The 17,335-nt window shown below is 51.7% G+C and overlaps 1 protein-coding gene across 2 annotated transcripts in view; it reads right to left on the bottom strand.

Annotated features, from left to right (window-relative positions):
* The window catches only part of NCAPD3 (non-SMC condensin II complex subunit D3), a 40,285-nt gene extending 31,093 nt beyond the window's left edge, over positions 1-9,192 (bottom strand). The window contains exons 1-12 of one of the 2 annotated variants that reach the window (XM_034754747.1): positions 9,043-9,192; positions 8,259-8,421; positions 7,283-7,467; positions 6,185-6,355; positions 5,788-5,849; positions 5,427-5,514; positions 4,073-4,206; positions 2,983-3,055; positions 1,880-2,005; positions 1,433-1,685; positions 876-938; positions 592-675 (exon numbers count right to left, since the gene is read on the bottom strand). In XM_034754747.1, the coding sequence (XP_034610638.1) occupies positions 592-675; positions 876-938; positions 1,433-1,685; positions 1,880-2,005; positions 2,983-3,055; positions 4,073-4,206; positions 5,427-5,514; positions 5,788-5,849; positions 6,185-6,355; positions 7,283-7,435 (1,207 nt within the window). In that variant the 5' untranslated portion in view covers positions 7,436-7,467; positions 8,259-8,421; positions 9,043-9,192. Of the gene's footprint in view, positions 1-591; positions 676-875; positions 939-1,432; positions 1,686-1,879; positions 2,006-2,982; positions 3,056-4,072; positions 4,207-5,426; positions 5,515-5,787; positions 5,850-6,184; positions 6,356-7,282; positions 7,468-8,258; positions 8,422-9,042 lie in introns of those variants that run through there. The other variant, XM_034754746.1, reaches the window with a different exon arrangement.
* Between the last annotated feature and the right edge of the window lie 8,143 nt (positions 9,193-17,335).

Below are 17,335 nucleotides of genomic sequence, written 5' to 3' on the forward strand. Positions count from 1 at the left end.
CAAGCTGTGCACTAATTTCTGTTATGTGGACAAGTTAGGACTAGTGGCTAGCCATGTTGCATCAGTCCATTTACCCTCATAACCTGCTTTCAGCATTAGCCAATACCTGATGCTGCAGAGAAGTGAATTCCACTCCCACATAATGCACCTAGTCAGAAGTGCAATATTTTATGTGGGGAAAACATATTTGTTCCTTGTGCACTGAAGCAAGAGATTTTATTAATATTATCATAAGCGATGGAGCTACAAGTGTTACAATCCACCTAATTTACTCCTTCCAAAAGAGATGGTAATTAATCTGTTTTTTGACAAGTGCTTCTGCCACATCAGTAGAAATGAACATCAATATGTCAAGATTAGATATACTTTCCAGCGTGGTCCATCCTGACTTAAATGGAAATAGAATTTCTTTAAAACTGAAAATTCCACTTCTCCCCTCATTACATATAAGTGGAACCTAAAATCTCCATGGAAATATCTGTCTACTTGTATAGAAAACTAGATGCTGAATACACATAAGAGGATATGATTGCCATTAGACATTGCCAAAACCTAATATCAGCTGAAAAGACAAGTGTGATTTTAACGTACCATCAAACATAGTGGTATCACCATCCCTGGTCAATTCAATGGTCTTGAAAGTCGGAAGAGTCTTCAGTGGATGGTCGGAGTGAGCTAAGAGAAGAAAAGAAAAAAAAAATCAGTAAATCAAAGGATTGAGCATACAAAAAGGACACGTTCTCTGCACAGTGTGGCGCATCACTAAATGGAGAATGTTATGTACCCCCCCAAGATTTCATATATCAAAATTATTTCTCTGTAGAGAACATAAGGCATGTGGAGGAAAAAGAAACATTTATAAGAGAAGACTTTACCTTCTGTGTGGGTTACAAAACTCTCAGGGCAGTTGTTTGTGTCTAAAAGTGTATGACCAGAAGCTGCAGAAAGAAGAAAAAGATTCAAACGAGATAATTCCATTCAGGATTCTTCTTCTTTCCAAAAATAATCAGGCAGGTAATCTAAGAATAGGATAAAAGCCATCTGGCTTTTATCACACCATGGGAAGTTTAGAATGCTAAACAGGAGAGATTTAAACTTCCCAGACACTAAAGGTTTCTGAAGATATAACTGTGTGTCAGGAATGAGGAATTTATTTATTTTTTAAATGAGTCATTTAGTAGTTTGTAAATGTCTTTCAAAGTCATCACACAGAGGAGTCTATTTAAAACAATCATATTGTCAATAAAGCCTTTCTAAATATAAGTTGTAATGAGTAACAAGACACATCTACCCTTTCACTTTGTCATAACACCTGAGGGACCTCGGCCCAGATTTCTAATTCCTTGACAATTAGATCTTTGATCTCCCAATAATTATTCCCCCAAAAATTCAAGAGACATTTAGCAATACTGAATTCGGCTGCCATACTTACTGCCTTGTAATAGCTCCTGTATACTCTCCAACGTAGTAGCAGTTTTCATTTCCAGACAGTAAGCAAAACTGGATAGTGCTTTGCTGCGGACCATAGGTGCCTTGTCTGAGCAGCGGCCAAACACCATATCCTGCACCAGAAACTTGTGCTTTAGAAGCTTCTGATGATCCACAGACAAGGAGCTGTCCGGTTTCCTCTCCGGCAGGTCCAACAGAGCTAAGGCTACATCAAGGGCAAACACTCTGTAGGGAATCTATGGAAGTGAAGAACACAAGATTCTCTATTATGGAAGTGTTAAAGCACCGAGACATCTATCACAGCTGTAATCTAGTTGCTACGAGCCATCAGCAATAAGAAAAATACTATTTAGTACTTATATAGTGTTTTACATGCTCAAAATACAGCTTTGTCCAAAGGTCTGGTGTATTAAATAGGATATACACTTACCTTGGTATTATGTGAGTATCTATAAAGCCAAGCTATAAAGTCAGCATACTCTGCACAAGGGAGCTTATTCAGCAATTGCATCAGGGCTTGCGCGGCATAGGTACGATAGTCAGCTTTATCTGGGACCTGAAATACAAGGACAAGGGAATTTGCCAAGACCAATATTCGGATGGTCTGTTATGATAGCTAAAACGCATTTCAGTCCTCAGAATAAATATCAGTTTATTCAAGAGGGTAATATGGCCTAGCAGTTCGAGCACAGGACTGTCAATCAGGAATTCCAGCATTCTAAGCTTGTCTTTGCCAATGGATCAACATATGGCCTCGGGCAACTCTCAAACCGTCAAAAGCAAAGATTCCCCCTTTATAAAACGGTGATAATACTAGCTTCCCGAGGCGACTGAAGACTGGAAAAACTTGATCTTGATTTAAAGGGTGATCCATGGACAGCTGGCTGGTCACAGGGCTCTTGTAAACCTTAGCCAGGATGCGTAAGGAATGGTGTCCCTAGCCTCTGTTTGTCAGAGGATGGAGATAGATAGCAGGAGAGAGATCACTTGATCATTGCCTGTTAGGTCCACTCCCTCTGGGGCACCTGGCACTGGCCACTGTTGGTAGACAGGATACTGGGCTAGATGGACCTGTGGTCTGACCCAGTATGGCCATTCTTATGTTCTTGTTATGTTGTTTCTAGCTACTAAAGTCACACTGACAGTAACTACATATATGTTAAATGTTTCTCTATTTTTACTTGGCCACATAAGTAATTGCTTTGTCACAGGATTTTAATTTTTTTTTTGTTAAAGATGTCAATAGAAGGACAAGCAATTGTGAACAGTGGAGAAGTGTCCATGAAACTCTCTCTGCTAAGATTCGTGCCATACTTTGACAGTTTGAAAACACTTACACGGATCTAAAGAGTCACTCTGTCACAAGAATCTCAGACATACTAAAATACCCAACAGAAGAGCCATGGTGATAAAGTTTTTTAAACAGTGAAAGTTAAGGAAATGGATTCTCCACGTTCGTTCACAGGCATCACAGTCTATCCAAGAATAGTGCCACTGTCTTTAGATCCGAGATATAAAAAGGAGCTAACATACCTTGGCACAGATATGCTGGAGTAAGATTCGGAGCACAGGAAAGGCGACTTCCTTTAGTTCGTCTACTATAGAGCTGCACAAAACAGAAACAAGCAACTTATAACAGGTTGCTATTGTAATAGGGAGCAAAAAATTAGCACAAGGCCATCTCCTACATTCAGACAGGCAGCTGTACACAGAGCTTCCTTATTCCTACTCTGACTGTTAAATATTGTTCACTGGTCTCTGTATAAACTGTGCTTTTAAAATATTCTTGTTTCAAAGTGCAGGAAGAGGAAGTCAGAAATAGCAGCTGCTCCCAAAAGCAACACATTAGAAGTAGTGTACTAAAAACAAACTCCATGTAACAGTTAGCTAACCCTCACCCTCTTGTGACTGCTGCATAGGATAACATCGTAAAGCTCCATACCTGGGTCAGTTCTGGTACTAAGTCCACCAGTACCCAAGTGTTCCAAGTCCTCACCAGTTAGTTGCAATTAAACAATCATTTAGATAGAGCTAAAAACGCTAACAGCACTTTGCAAAACAGAATTAGATATGTCCTGTCTGTCCCAAACACCTGCGTTCTATAGTAGACAAGATAAGGGACAGCAGTACAGGTAGGGGATGCACAGAAAGATGGAGAGCCTATACAAGAAAGATTCCTGTAAGGAACAGGTTTTAAGAATAGGGTTTGAGGAAAGAACGGGCCCGTGGCAGATGAAAAGTAGGATATTGTTCCAAGTATAAGGGACAGCACAAATGAAAGCAAAAAGCTAACAAACAGAAAGATGACTGGAGAATTAAAGGATAAATTCCTAACTAAATGTCTCCTTCACCACACTCGATAATGAACTAAAATCCCCCCAATTTGCTGCAAGTCTAAAACAGGAGATCTTTGCCCTCCCATCCCACTTTTCAACATTCAGTGTCATCCGTCCCCCGCCCCCGAAGACAAGTCCTATGTTAGCTCTTATGACAGAAATTGAAATTAATCCTCACCTATACACAACAGCTTCAGAATAAGCCTTAGTTATTTTAACCCCTCTATTAACTAGCAATGAAGAGTAAGATAATGCCAGAGGGAAAACCCAACAACTTTGTACTTCACCTGATGAATTTTATTCCCTGATTCCTAGCACCAATAACCTGTGGTGTGACAGAAAGGGCTGTATGCCTGGATCCTTCTTCCCCTTCCACCATGAGGATGACATTAAGGAGACGATGGAAGATACGGTGAAGAGTCTGAAAGAAAAAGACACCCAGAATCAGCTGATCTTCAGCAACAGGTACAGGAACTAGAACACCCCTCTGCCTTGGTTAATAAAATAATCCAAGCAGGTTCATACTAAACAATTTTCCCTAACAAAATCCGAACAGAATACTTTAAAAGGGAAGCTACATACACAGAGAGCATCTTTTTTATACTGGGGTTATACTTACCCTAACTGATGTCATACAAGCCTGAAAAGACCTAAAACATTACTTTCCAGCAGGGCAATCAAGTTAAAAAGGTGCATAATTTCAAGTGGAACACAATATAGGAGTAACTGGTTGAAATTTAACAGCCTTTGGTGTATAGGCAGTCAGGCTGCTGGCCTTAAACTCTATGAATCAGTTAAAACAGAAATCCACAGAATTTGGGGAAATTCATTATTTTCTCACAGAAAACACCTTAAATTAAATGCCTTTGCTTCCTTATGCACTGATGGTGCAGAAGGTACATTTTTGGCATTCCATTGCTTGCCATAATTTAGCTGTCACACTGTCCCTATTATTCATATCATTTGACTGAGGGGCCTGAAAAGCGAAGAGATAGAAAGGAGGATTCAAACTCTGAAAAATGAGCACTAGTGGCCTCTTGACATTGTATTACAATCCAGAAAAACATGGATACTTGGTAAGTTCACATGCTCTATGGAAACAGGTACAATATACAAATAATTAAGCATTTATGCGGGGTGCTTGATTTAATAAAATAATAAAAAAGGCCAAGCTGTAGACTTCTGCTATGATTAGAATTTTCTGCCAATTTGCATTAATCCTGTTTACCACAGAGTGTAATATTCCCACAATCCCCACTGTCTACTATCACCAAACAATGCCACAGAGACTACTAACAGATAGAATTAGAGCACCACCTAGCAGGAAGCAAAAGAATTGCCAGTTCAAGTCAGTAACTGTTCAGATTCTCTGCGCTAAGATAATAAAAAGATGCAACTTTACAAAGCTATCCTGATTTTGAAACACAATTACCAAAATGTTTTCATTAAACTATGCTGTATAGATAGACAACAAAACATCAGAGAAGTCAAAGGACATAGGAATGAGGAAAAAGAGGTACCTAAGCCTATCTCCAACTGAGAAACATACATATATAATGAAAGTGACCTGCTAAAGGGGAAAATAATTGTTTCTTTTCGATGTATAAATAAAGACCTGAAAGATTCTATCAAGACTTTTACCTTATTTTCTACACCATGAAGCGGGGAGCACAGCAACCGCAGCCCATGATAGGCCAACTCTGGGACGTATTTCGCTTGGTTAATATTCCTAAACAAAAGAACACATTGCGATGGCTTCATCTACTGTTGGGTATTTATTTACTTTAATAAAGTGACCAAACATACTCTGTATTAACTGGAAAGACATGTTTAAAATTCACTGAATATCATTTCTATGTAAATTAGGAAGAACACACATTCCAATATTATCTAGAGAAAAATCACTGTTTTCATTTTAACATCCACAGAGTAATAATACTTAATATATTCACCGTTTTACCTCTTCCAAATAATGTATAAACTTTAAGAAGTAATAGCTCACATTGTTCCTGAAAACTCGAATTCATGCACTGCAGGCTCAAAACTTGTCAACTCAACAAAGGTCTGCAAGAAAGCAAAGGGGTGAAGTTATGTGAGGGGCAGTGATGAGGATCTGTCTGTGTGTCTGAGTCCTTAGTAGTCTTAGTGTACGTCTATACTTACCTCCGGGTTCAGCAATAAGCAATCGATCCCAGAAGTGCTCGCCGTCAACACCGGTACTCCTGCTCCGCGAGGAGTACGCGGAGTCGACGGGGGAGCCTGCCTGCCGCGTATGGACTCGCGGTAAGTACCTTGTAGTTCGAACTAAGATACTTCAATTTCAGCTACGTTATTCACGTAGCTGAATTGCGTATCTTAGTTCGAACTGGGGGGGTTAGTGTGGACCAGCCCTTAGTTACCTGCATGCAGTTCTGCACACAATGCGGTTTCTCTTTCAGAGAGAACTTGGGCAGAAGTCTTAAGAAGTTTTTCAGGAGGAAAAAGATGGCTTCCCGAATTTGAAGCAGGTCATGTGCTGAAAAATAAATCTCCTCTTCTTGATCCTCATCCTCTTCAAAAATCTCATCCATCTAGATTGGTAGAAGACAGAACCAGGATTTATCATAGCTACAATCGCTTTTTTACTTAGAAAGCAGAAACTCTTATTTGTACTATGCAGAAACTCTGAGGCTAGAATTTACTTAATTAATAGTAAAGCAGGATTGGAATTTGTATCCGACGTACCAAATATTTTATTTCAAAATATTTAAAGGCATTTAGTATTAGTTGGGAAAAGAGAGAAGGGGGTTCACAGAAAAGCCTCACACAGCTTGTTCCCACCTGAGAGTTTACAAACAAAAACCCCTGCAGAAGCAGGGTTGGGCGTCTGAATTCTGATATTGATGTACACAAAGCCAAATTCCTAGCTCGGCCTATTCTTTTCCACCCTCTCTCATCATGACCCTGCCCTCATGTTCCCTCAGATTTCTGATGTCCAGTTCAGGACTCAACTAAATGTTAACAAATATAACAAAGAAGGTTTTAGAAAAGCTAGAACTTTTCAAGAGGTGCACTTCATAAGAGGCTACAAGTATTTAGCCCTTAGTCTCCCATCATTAGATTGGTACAGAGATCTGAATACTCTTAGTCCTCTAGTTCTCTTTAATGTACAAGACAGCTACAGGCTGCACTCATGATTAACATCAACTTGTCTATATGCTGCTGAACGTGTTAACAATATACTGAAGAACAGTACGCCTTCTTATATCGCAACTCACTCATCATCAAAGAAACTGCCAGCTAACTTGGCATGCCTGGCTTTTCAGAAGTTTGTAACAATGTTCAAAGTAAAAAGAACACAGCTTGATTTCAGAATGCAAGGTTGAGAGAGCAAAGTGCTGGAAGATAAGAGAAGTCTCATTTTGACTTGGAAACTAAATAAGTTTCCTACTGATTTATGAATTAATAGAGAGCATAAAGGTACTGTATCTGAAGATACTGTATGAACATCATCTTACATCAAAGTTCTCCTTCCTGGTTGGCCTTCCTTTCTTTTTATTTCTTCTTGCTTCAGCCTGAGAGCTTTTAGCATGATCCTTTTTCCTTTTCCTAGTCAATTCACATCCCTGAGGCCAGCTCTTTCTCAGGGTCTGAAGACATTTGTCAAACATCACTTGATGGAACACCTGATTAGCTACGCTGCCTGCCCAGAAACAAAACAGATCAGGATTTAAGCCATTTTCAGAACAAAATACAAATGCATGAAAAGCATAAAATTATTCAGCCATCTGCTCCACTTGTTAGCACAATCAGATGGCTAGAACACGAGCGCCATCCTGGTGACTTGAGGTTCAGAAAATGAAAATCAGTATTTAAATTAACAAAATTAAATTGCAGGAAGGAGTAAAATCAGCAAAAACATTCTCAGTTGGTGCTTACAGAACAGGACAACGAGCCAATCTGGAATTTGCTGTATTATTTAACACAAAACTTTTAACTAGAATGCACATCAGCCTTAAAACACAAAAGGATGCAGCCATAGATTCAGTCTGCTAGAAAACTCTGATGACCTTTGATTTTAATAAAAGAATTTTGCTTTCATGATCAGCCTGAAAGCACTAGTGAGCTAAATCCTCTCTATCTACAAAGCAGGTACAGCACAAGCACTGGCAGTACAATCTTCCCTCGGAGAAGTTCAATCTCCATGTCACATTCAGGCCTCTCTGCTAAAACTGCCAATAAGGGGGACAGACTGATGAAGATGTCTGGCAATTAGGACCTGGACTGAGATCATCAAATTGTTTCACATAGGACACCAAACCACTAAGACTATAGCAACTTTCCAGCACTGCACATCCACACAACTATAGAGGAGAATGGCTCAACAGCCATTTCCTATCCCACTTCATGTTCTTATGAACAAAGCACTGTCCAGACAGCTTGAGCCAAATTAGCCACACTAGCAAGACCAGAAAGGCAGGTCTATCTACTTACCTGGGATTTCAAGCAGTAAGAAGTACAGCCCAGCAGCATGGAGAGCATATATCCGCTGCTGTACATTAGCCTTTTTATTCTGGGCCACTTGGACAAAGTGATACAACACAGCCACAAGAGCATTGGGGGAGAGATTGTTCTCAGCAAAGAGGGTCCAGATACTCTGAGACAAAGCAGAAAACTGACAGTAAGAACTATGGTAAATCTCACATCAATTCCCCCCTCTGAGGGCACTTGCTATCATGGCCACTCAGATCAAAAAGGACACAAAGGGCTGTGATGCTGGTTTGAAGGAGAAACAGGTCATTCACAAGCTAGATTTTTTTTTTTTAAATTCACTGAACCACATCACTTGGGATAACCAAACTTGTTTAAATTAGAGATTTTCTTTCATGATTTTAAGTAAATGGATGGAGAAGAGATGGTTAGAATAACACTTAAGTTCACAAGATGCCTAGTCACGACTTAACTGTAGAACTCTCTTGTGAACCACACCAGGGCAATACATTTCCCTGTCAGCTACCATTAGGATTTTGAAAAGTTGTCCTTCTGTCCACTCCCCACATATGTAGGTTTTTAATTTTAAGATCCCTTCTCTGAAACAGCCTGCATCTCAGATATGTATTCTTTGAATACAACTGTATAAAATATCAGTTACTCATTCGGAGGTCAAAATATTTAATTACTAAACTACTACAGAAAGATGGGGAGAGCATGGATAGTAGGAAGATTCAGTGGGTACATCTTTGCCACCAAGTAGAAACATGGATAATTTCCAACTTACTTCAGTGGTCCCATGGTCCTCGGCAACAAAAGAGTAAAGATTCTTGTAAAGTTCGCTGAAGGCGTCAAGTCCATCCTCTGTGATCCCTTCTTCTATTCTGGAATCCAGAGGCTCTGTCTCAGTGAAATCTAGTTCCCAGACTGTGTCAACCCAGGCTGGGGGAAAAAGATGCAAAACACACACACTTATTCAAAAAGTAAAAAATATAATACATTTATGTAGAACTTTTCATTCCAAAGCACTTTATAAGTTTTATCTAAAAATATAAACAGGGATCACTTCACTTACAACTGAAGTGTGGCCACTTCTGAGAAGGAATGTGGCAGGTTTTTTATGAGTATAAAACAGTTTAGGACAGGAGTACTAATACCCGCACTTTGGGCTGGTACTAACAAAACCTTTAGAACAACAATCCTTTAAAGAAAAATCTCTCACTTTGACTTATTTAAATGCACCTATTTAAACTTCAAGCAAAGATACAACTTATAAAAAAACATTAAAAAATGAGTCAGGTCAATATTCACAAGGTGACTCCCCCCAGCTAACCAAGAATAAAGTCTTCCCCACGCATAATCCCTTCAGGAAAACCTCAGAAATTGTACAGTCCTTGCACTGTGCAAGGAAGTTCAATAATTCAATGTTTTGTTAGTGAACTGGCAAAGGACCCTTTCCCAAAAACATCCTGCCACAGGCCTCTCCTTGAGGGTCTGTTAACTCAGGAGCCTCAGATGATTGCAGATGTGTCAGTATCTTTCAATATGTGATTCTGTATCTTAAACCATTTGGAGTGCTATAGGTCTAAAACTTAGAAGCTATTTTTTCTTGTCCCTATGCAGATTATAAAAATGTAAAATGCTGTGGTATTCTCCATTACTGAGGTGAAAGGAAACAATTCACCATCAAAGATCATAAACTATCGGGAGCTCAGAAAGTGGTGGAATTTGTCCCAGGCCGGTGCTTGTGAAGGTTCTTTCTGCTATGAGATTCCATTCCCCTTTCTTCTTTTTAGAGCATCACAGTAATTACAAGAGGACATACGGATGTATAAGTTATTCCTTTATAATAGCTTATTAAGGGTACCCATATCTCTGGCACCTGGACAAACATGAAAACAAACAATTTATAATTACCACAATAGGAAGAAACAGTAATCCTCTGTTTCAGAGTAACAGCCGTGTTAGTCTGTATCCGCAAAAAGAAGAACAGGAGTACTTGTGGCACCTTAGAGACCTCTGTTAACCATTCATCAGGAAAGAAATCAGATAGTGGGGGGGGGGAAGGACAATGCCTTAGATCACAGAAATGTAGGGCTGGAAGGGACCCTGAGAAGTCATCAAGTCCATTCCCCAGCCCAGAGGAAGGACCAAGTATACACAGACCATCCGTGACAGGTGCTTGTCCAAATTGTCCTTTAAAACCTCCAATGATGGGGGTTCCACAACCTCCTTTGGAAGTCTATTCCAGAGACTAACTACCCTTATAGTCAGTTTAGAATTAGAAAGTTTTTCCTAATATCTAATCTAAATCGTCCTTGCTGCAGATTAAACCCATTATTTCTTATCCTATCTTCAGCGGACATGGAGAAAAACTGATCACAGTCCTTTTCATAACAGGTCTTAACATACTTGAAGACTGTTATCAAGTTCTCCTTGGTCTTCTTTTCTCAAGCCTAAACATGCCCAATATTTTAACCTTTCCTCATATGCCATGTTTCCTAAACTTTTTATCATTTTTGTTGCTCTCCTCTGGACTGTTCATCTTTCTCTTGCTCCTAATGTATTTAAAGAACCTCTTTTTATTGCCTTTTATCTCCCTTGCTAGATGTAACTAATTTTATGCTTTCTGATTTTGTCCCTATGTGCTTGTGCTATTCTTTTGTACTTCTCCTTAGCAATTATGCCATGTTTCCACTTTTTGTAGGGATTCCTTTTTGATTTCCAGGTCATTAAAGAGTTCTTGAGAGAGCCATATTGGCCTCTTATTATTCCTCCTATCTTTGCTTCGCATCGAGATAGTTTGTAGTTGTGCTTCTCAGTTACTGGGTAATTTCACGGAGGTATCATCTTCACACTCAAATTGTTCTCCATGTTCCTGACATTCTTGGGAGTGTGGCTTTTCCAACTACAAGTGACAGTCCAATTAGACTTTTAAAGACAGTAAAATAAAGATGATATAATTCAGAATGGCAGGATGAAAATCTGATCTCCCCTCCACCTTTACAATAGTTTGCAAAGACTAATTTATTTTTTTCCTCTTTAAAAAATAACAATGCCAGAGCACTCTCAATTAGGTGCAATATTATGCATTTCCTGCACTAAATTATTGTGCAGCGTCGCTGATCACTGTTAAACAGCTGCCATACTACAGGCTGTAGCTGGCTGTGTTTCAATGCTGGGAAAAGTAATACCTGTGTATAGGTCAAAATACAAACTTAGATGTAGCTATTTATATGATTTTTGATGGATAAAAATGCTGCTTATCCCCAAGTACCATTTGAAAATTTTATTTACTTATTGTACTAGCAAGAAATCAAGATAAAAACTTCAGATGTTAATGATTATTTATTTAAAATGGAATGAAAAAAATGAGATTATTGCACATTTCAAGAAATAAACTTGAGAATTACATTTCATATTAGTTTCTTATTGACAAAGAGCATTTACAGTAATAGTGTGTAGAAGTTATATACAACTTAGATAATATATACACATATACACTGTATATATAAACACATCTGATTTGCTGTTGCTGAACATTTCAGCAAGAATGTCAGTTCAAAATTTGGCTCAATTGTTGTGTGTCTTATTTATTTATTAAAACACAAAGCCCAAAATCAACAGAATTATTTTTATACCCTTCCCCCCACCCCTAAGTTTTGCTGTAGCGTTCTTATGGAAATTTTTAGCAAGGGCAAATTAGAATCACATAGCCCAGGAGTGGGCAAACTATGGCCCGCCGGCCACATCCGTCCCGCCAGCCAATTTAATCCAGACCTCGAGCTCCTGCTGGGGAGCGGGGTCTGGGGCTTGCCCAGCTCCCGCGCTCCAGCCAGGAAGTGGGCTTGAGGGCCGCTCTGCACGCACATGCCGCAGCTCTGTGTGCCTCCCAGAAGCAGTGACATGTCCCCCCCTACGGCTCCTATGTGTTGTCCCCACCCCAAGTACCGCCCCTGCAGCTCCCATGGGCTGGGAACTGCAGCCCATGGGAGCTGCAGGGGCTGCGTCTGCGGACCGGGCAGCATGCAGAACCGCCTGGCCACGCCTCCATGTAGAAGCCAGAGGCGGGCCATGCCACTGCTTCCTGGAGTTGCTTGAGGTACATGCTGCCCAGAGCCCCCTCCCGCCCTCCAAACCCCTCATCCCCAGTCCCACCCNTGCGCCCCCTCGCCCCACAGCCGGGGCCCCTCCCCGTTTGCGCCCCCTCGCCCCACAGCCGGGGCCCCTCCCCGTTTGCGCCCCCTCGCCCCACAGCCGGGGCCCCTCCCCGTTTGCGCCCCCTCGCCCCACAGCCGGGGCCCCTCCCCGTTTGCGCCCCCTCGCCCCACAGCCGGGGCCCCTCCCCGTTTGCGCCCCCTCGCCCCACAGCCGGGGCCCCTCCCCGTTTGCGCCCCCTCGCCCCACAGCCGGGGCCCCTCCCCGTTTGCGCCCCCTCGCCCCACAGCCGGGGCCCCTCCCCGTTTGCGCCCCCTCGCCCCACAGCCGGGGCCCCTCCCCGTTTGCGCCCCCTCGCCCCACAGCCGGGGCCCCTCCCCGTTTGCGCCCCCTCGCCCCACAGCCGGGGCCCCTCCCCGTTTGCGCCCCCTCGCCCCACAGCCGGGGCCCCTCCCCGTTTGCGCCCCCTCGCCCCACAGCCGGGGCCCCTCCCCGTTTGCGCCCCCTCGCCCCACAGCCGGGGCCCCTCCCCGTTTGCGCCCCCTCGCCCCACAGCCGGGGCCCCTCCCCGTTTGCGCCCCCTCGCCCCACAGCCGGGGCCCCTCCCCGTTTGCGCCCCCTCGCCCCACAGCCGGGGCCCCTCCCCGTTTGCGCCCCCTCGCCCCACAGCCGGGGCCCCTCCCCGTTTGCGCCCCCTCGCCCCACAGCCGGGGCCCCTCCCCGTTTGCGCCCCCTCGCCCCACAGCCGGGGCCCCTCCCCGTTTGCGCCCCCTCGCCCCACAGCCGGGGCCCCTCCCCGTTTGCGCCCCCTCGCCCCACAGCCGGGGCCCCTCCCCGTTTGCGCCCCCTCGCCCCACAGCCGGGGCCCCTCCCCGTTTGCGCCCCCTCGCCCCACAGCCGGGGCCCCTCCCCGTTTGCGCCCCCTCGCCCCACAGCCGGGGCCCCTCCCCGTTTGCGCCCCCTCGCCCCACAGCCGGGGCCCCTCCCCGTTTGCGCCCCCTCGCCCCACAGCCGGGGCCCCTCCCCGTTTGCGCCCCCTCGCCCCACAGCCGGGGCCCCTCCCCGTTTGCGCCCCCTCGCCCCACAGCCGGGGCCCCTCCCCGTTTGCGCCCCCTCGCCCCACAGCCGGGGCCCCTCCCCGTTTGCGCCCCCTCGCCCCACAGCCGGGGCCCCTCCCCGTTTGCGCCCCCTCGCCCCACAGCCGGGGCCCCTCCCCGTTTGCGCCCCCTCGCCCCACAGCCGGGGCCCCTCCCCGTTTGCGCCCCCTCGCCCCACAGCCGGGGCCCCTCCCCGTTTGCGCCCCCTCGCCCCACAGCCGGGGCCCCTCCCCGTTTGCGCCCCCTCGCCCCACAGCCGGGGCCCCTCCCCGTTTGCGCCCCCTCGCCCCACAGCCGGGGCCCCTCCCCGTTTGCGCCCCCTCGCCCCACAGCCGGGGCCCCTCCCCGTTTGCGCCCCCTCGCCCCACAGCCGGGGCCCCTCCCCGTTTGCGCCCCCTCGCCCCACAGCCGGGGCCCCTCCCCGTTTGCGCCCCCTCGCCCCACAGCCGGGGCCCCTCCCCGTTTGCGCCCCCTCGCCCCACAGCCGGGGCCCCTCCCCGTTTGCGCCCCCTCGCCCCACAGCCGGGGCCCCTCCCCGTTTGCGCCCCCTCGCCCCACAGCCGGGGCCCCTCCCCGTTTGCGCCCCCTCGCCCCACAGCCGGGGCCCCTCCCCGTTTGCGCCCCCTCGCCCCACAGCCGGGGCCCCTCCCCGTTTGCGCCCCCTCGCCCCACAGCCGGGGCCCCTCCCCGTTTGCGCCCCCTCGCCCCACAGCCGGGGCCCCTCCCCGTTTGCGCCCCCTCGCCCCACAGCCGGGGCCCCTCCCCGTTTGCGCCCCCTCGCCCCACAGCCGGGGCCCCTCCCCGTTTGCGCCCCCTCGCCCCACAGCCGGGGCCCCTCCCCGTTTGCGCCCCCTCGCCCCACAGCCGGGGCCCCTCCCCGTTTGCGCCCCCTCGCCCCACAGCCGGGGCCCCTCCCCGTTTGCGCCCCCTCGCCCCACAGCCGGGGCCCCTCCCCGTTTGCGCCCCCTCGCCCCACAGCCGGGGCCCCTCCCCGTTTGCGCCCCCTCGCCCCACAGCCGGGGCCCCTCCCCGTTTGCGCCCCCTCGCCCCACAGCCGGGGCCCCTCCCCGTTTGCGCCCCCTCGCCCCACAGCCGGGGCCCCTCCCCGTTTGCGCCCCCTCGCCCCACAGCCGGGGCCCCTCCCCGTTTGCGCCCCCTCGCCCCACAGCCGGGGCCCCTCCCCGTTTGCGCCCCCTCGCCCCACAGCCGGGGCCCCTCCCCGTTTGCGCCCCCTCGCCCCACAGCCGGGGCCCCTCCCCGTTTGCGCCCCCTCGCCCCACAGCCGGGGCCCCTCCCCGTTTGCGCCCCCTCGCCCCACAGCCGGGGCCCCTCCCCGTTTGCGCCCCCTCGCCCCACAGCCGGGGCCCCTCCCCGTTTGCGCCCCCTCGCCCCACAGCCGGGGCCCCTCCCCGTTTGCGCCCCCTCGCCCCACAGCCGGGGCCCCTCCCCGTTTGCGCCCCCTCGCCCCACAGCCGGGGCCCCTCCCCGTTTGCGCCCCCTCGCCCCACAGCCGGGGCCCCTCCCCGTTTGCGCCCCCTCGCCCCACAGCCGGGGCCCCTCCCCGTTTGCGCCCCCTCGCCCCACAGCCGGGGCCCCTCCCCGTTTGCGCCCCCTCGCCCCACAGCCGGGGCCCCTCCCCGTTTGCGCCCCCTCGCCCCACAGCCGGGGCCCCTCCCCGTTTGCGCCCCCTCGCCCCACAGCCGGGGCCCCTCCCCGTTTGCGCCCCCTCGCCCCACAGCCGGGGCCCCTCCCCGTTTGCGCCCCCTCGCCCCACAGCCGGGGCCCCTCCCCGTTTGCGCCCCCTCGCCCCACAGCCGGGGCCCCTCCCCGTTTGCGCCCCCTCGCCCCACAGCCGGGGCCCCTCCCCGTTTGCGCCCCCTCGCCCCACAGCCGGGGCCCCTCCCCGTTTGCGCCCCCTCGCCCCACAGCCGGGGCCCCTCCCCGTTTGCGCCCCCTCGCCCCACAGCCGGGGCCCCTCCCCGTTTGCGCCCCCTCGCCCCACAGCCGGGGCCCCTCCCCGTTTGCGCCCCCTCGCCCCACAGCCGGGGCCCCTCCCCGTTTGCGCCCCCTCGCCCCACAGCCGGGGCCCCTCCCCGTTTGCGCCCCCTCGCCCCACAGCCGGGGCCCCTCCCCGTTTGCGCCCCCTCGCCCCACAGCCGGGGCCCCTCCCCGTTTGCGCCCCCTCGCCCCACAGCCGGGGCCCCTCCCCGTTTGCGCCCCCTCGCCCCACAGCCGGGGCCCCTCCCCGTTTGCGCCCCCTCGCCCCACAGCCGGGGCCCCTCCCCGTTTGCGCCCCCTCGCCCCACAGCCGGGGCCCCTCCCCGTTTGCGCCCCCTCGCCCCACAGCCGGGGCCCCTCCCCGTTTGCGCCCCCTCGCCCCACAGCCGGGGCCCCTCCCCGTTTGCGCCCCCTCGCCCCACAGCCGGGGCCCCTCCCCGTTTGCGCCCCCTCGCCCCACAGCCGGGGCCCCTCCCCGTTTGCGCCCCCTCGCCCCACAGCCGGGGCCCCTCCCCGTTTGCGCCCCCTCGCCCCACAGCCGGGGCCCCTCCCCGTTTGCGCCCCCTCGCCCCACAGCCGGGGCCCCTCCCCGTTTGCGCCCCCTCGCCCCACAGCCGGGGCCCCTCCCCGTTTGCGCCCCCTCGCCCCACAGCCGGGGCCCCTCCCCGTTTGCGCCCCCTCGCCCCACAGCCGGGGCCCCTCCCCGTTTGCGCCCCCTCGCCCCACAGCCGGGGCCCCTCCCCGTTTGCGCCCCCTCGCCCCACAGCCGGGGCCCCTCCCCGTTTGCGCCCCCTCGCCCCACAGCCGGGGCCCCTCCCCGTTTGCGCCCCCTCGCCCCACAGCCGGGGCCCCTCCCCGTTTGCGCCCCCTCGCCCCACAGCCGGGGCCCCTCCCCGTTTGCGCCCCCTCGCCCCACAGCCGGGGCCCCTCCCCGTTTGCGCCCCCTCGCCCCACAGCCGGGGCCCCTCCCCGTTTGCGCCCCCTCGCCCCACAGCCGGGGCCCCTCCCCGTTTGCGCCCCCTCGCCCCACAGCCGGGGCCCCTCCCCGTTTGCGCCCCCTCGCCCCACAGCCGGGGCCCCTCCCCGTTTGCGCCCCCTCGCCCCACAGCCGGGGCCCCTCCCCGTTTGCGCCCCCTCGCCCCACAGCCGGGGCCCCTCCCCGTTTGCGCCCCCTCGCCCCACAGCCGGGGCCCCTCCCCGTTTGCGCCCCCTCGCCCCACAGCCGGGGCCCCTCCCCGTTTGCGCCCCCTCGCCCCACAGCCGGGGCCCCTCCCCGTTTGCGCCCCCTCGCCCCACAGCCGGGGCCCCTCCCCGTTTGCGCCCCCTCGCCCCACAGCCGGGGCCCCTCCCCGTTTGCGCCCCCTCGCCCCACAGCCGGGGCCCCTCCCCGTTTGCGCCCCCTCGCCCCACAGCCGGGGCCCCTCCCCGTTTGCGCCCCCTCGCCCCACAGCCGGGGCCCCTCCCCGTTTGCGCCCCCTCGCCCCACAGCCGGGGCCCCTCCCCGTTTGCGCCCCCTCGCCCCACAGCCGGGGCCCCTCCCCGTTTGCGCCCCCTCGCCCCACAGCCGGGGCCCCTCCCCGTTTGCGCCCCCTCGCCCCACAGCCGGGGCCCCTCCCCGTTTGCGCCCCCTCGCCCCACAGCCGGGGCCCCTCCCCGTTTGCGCCCCCTCGCCCCACAGCCGGGGCCCCTCCCCGTTTGCGCCCCCTCGCCCCACAGCCGGGGCCCCTCCCCGTTTGCGCCCCCTCGCCCCACAGCCGGGGCCCCTCCCCGTTTGCGCCCCCTCGCCCCACAGCCGGGGCCCCTCCCCGTTTGCGCCCCCTCGCCCCA

This window comes from Trachemys scripta, chromosome 21 (assembly GCF_013100865.1).
Source record: "Trachemys scripta elegans isolate TJP31775 chromosome 21, CAS_Tse_1.0, whole genome shotgun sequence".
In the NCBI taxonomy this organism is placed as follows: Eukaryota; Metazoa; Chordata; order Testudines; family Emydidae; genus Trachemys; species Trachemys scripta.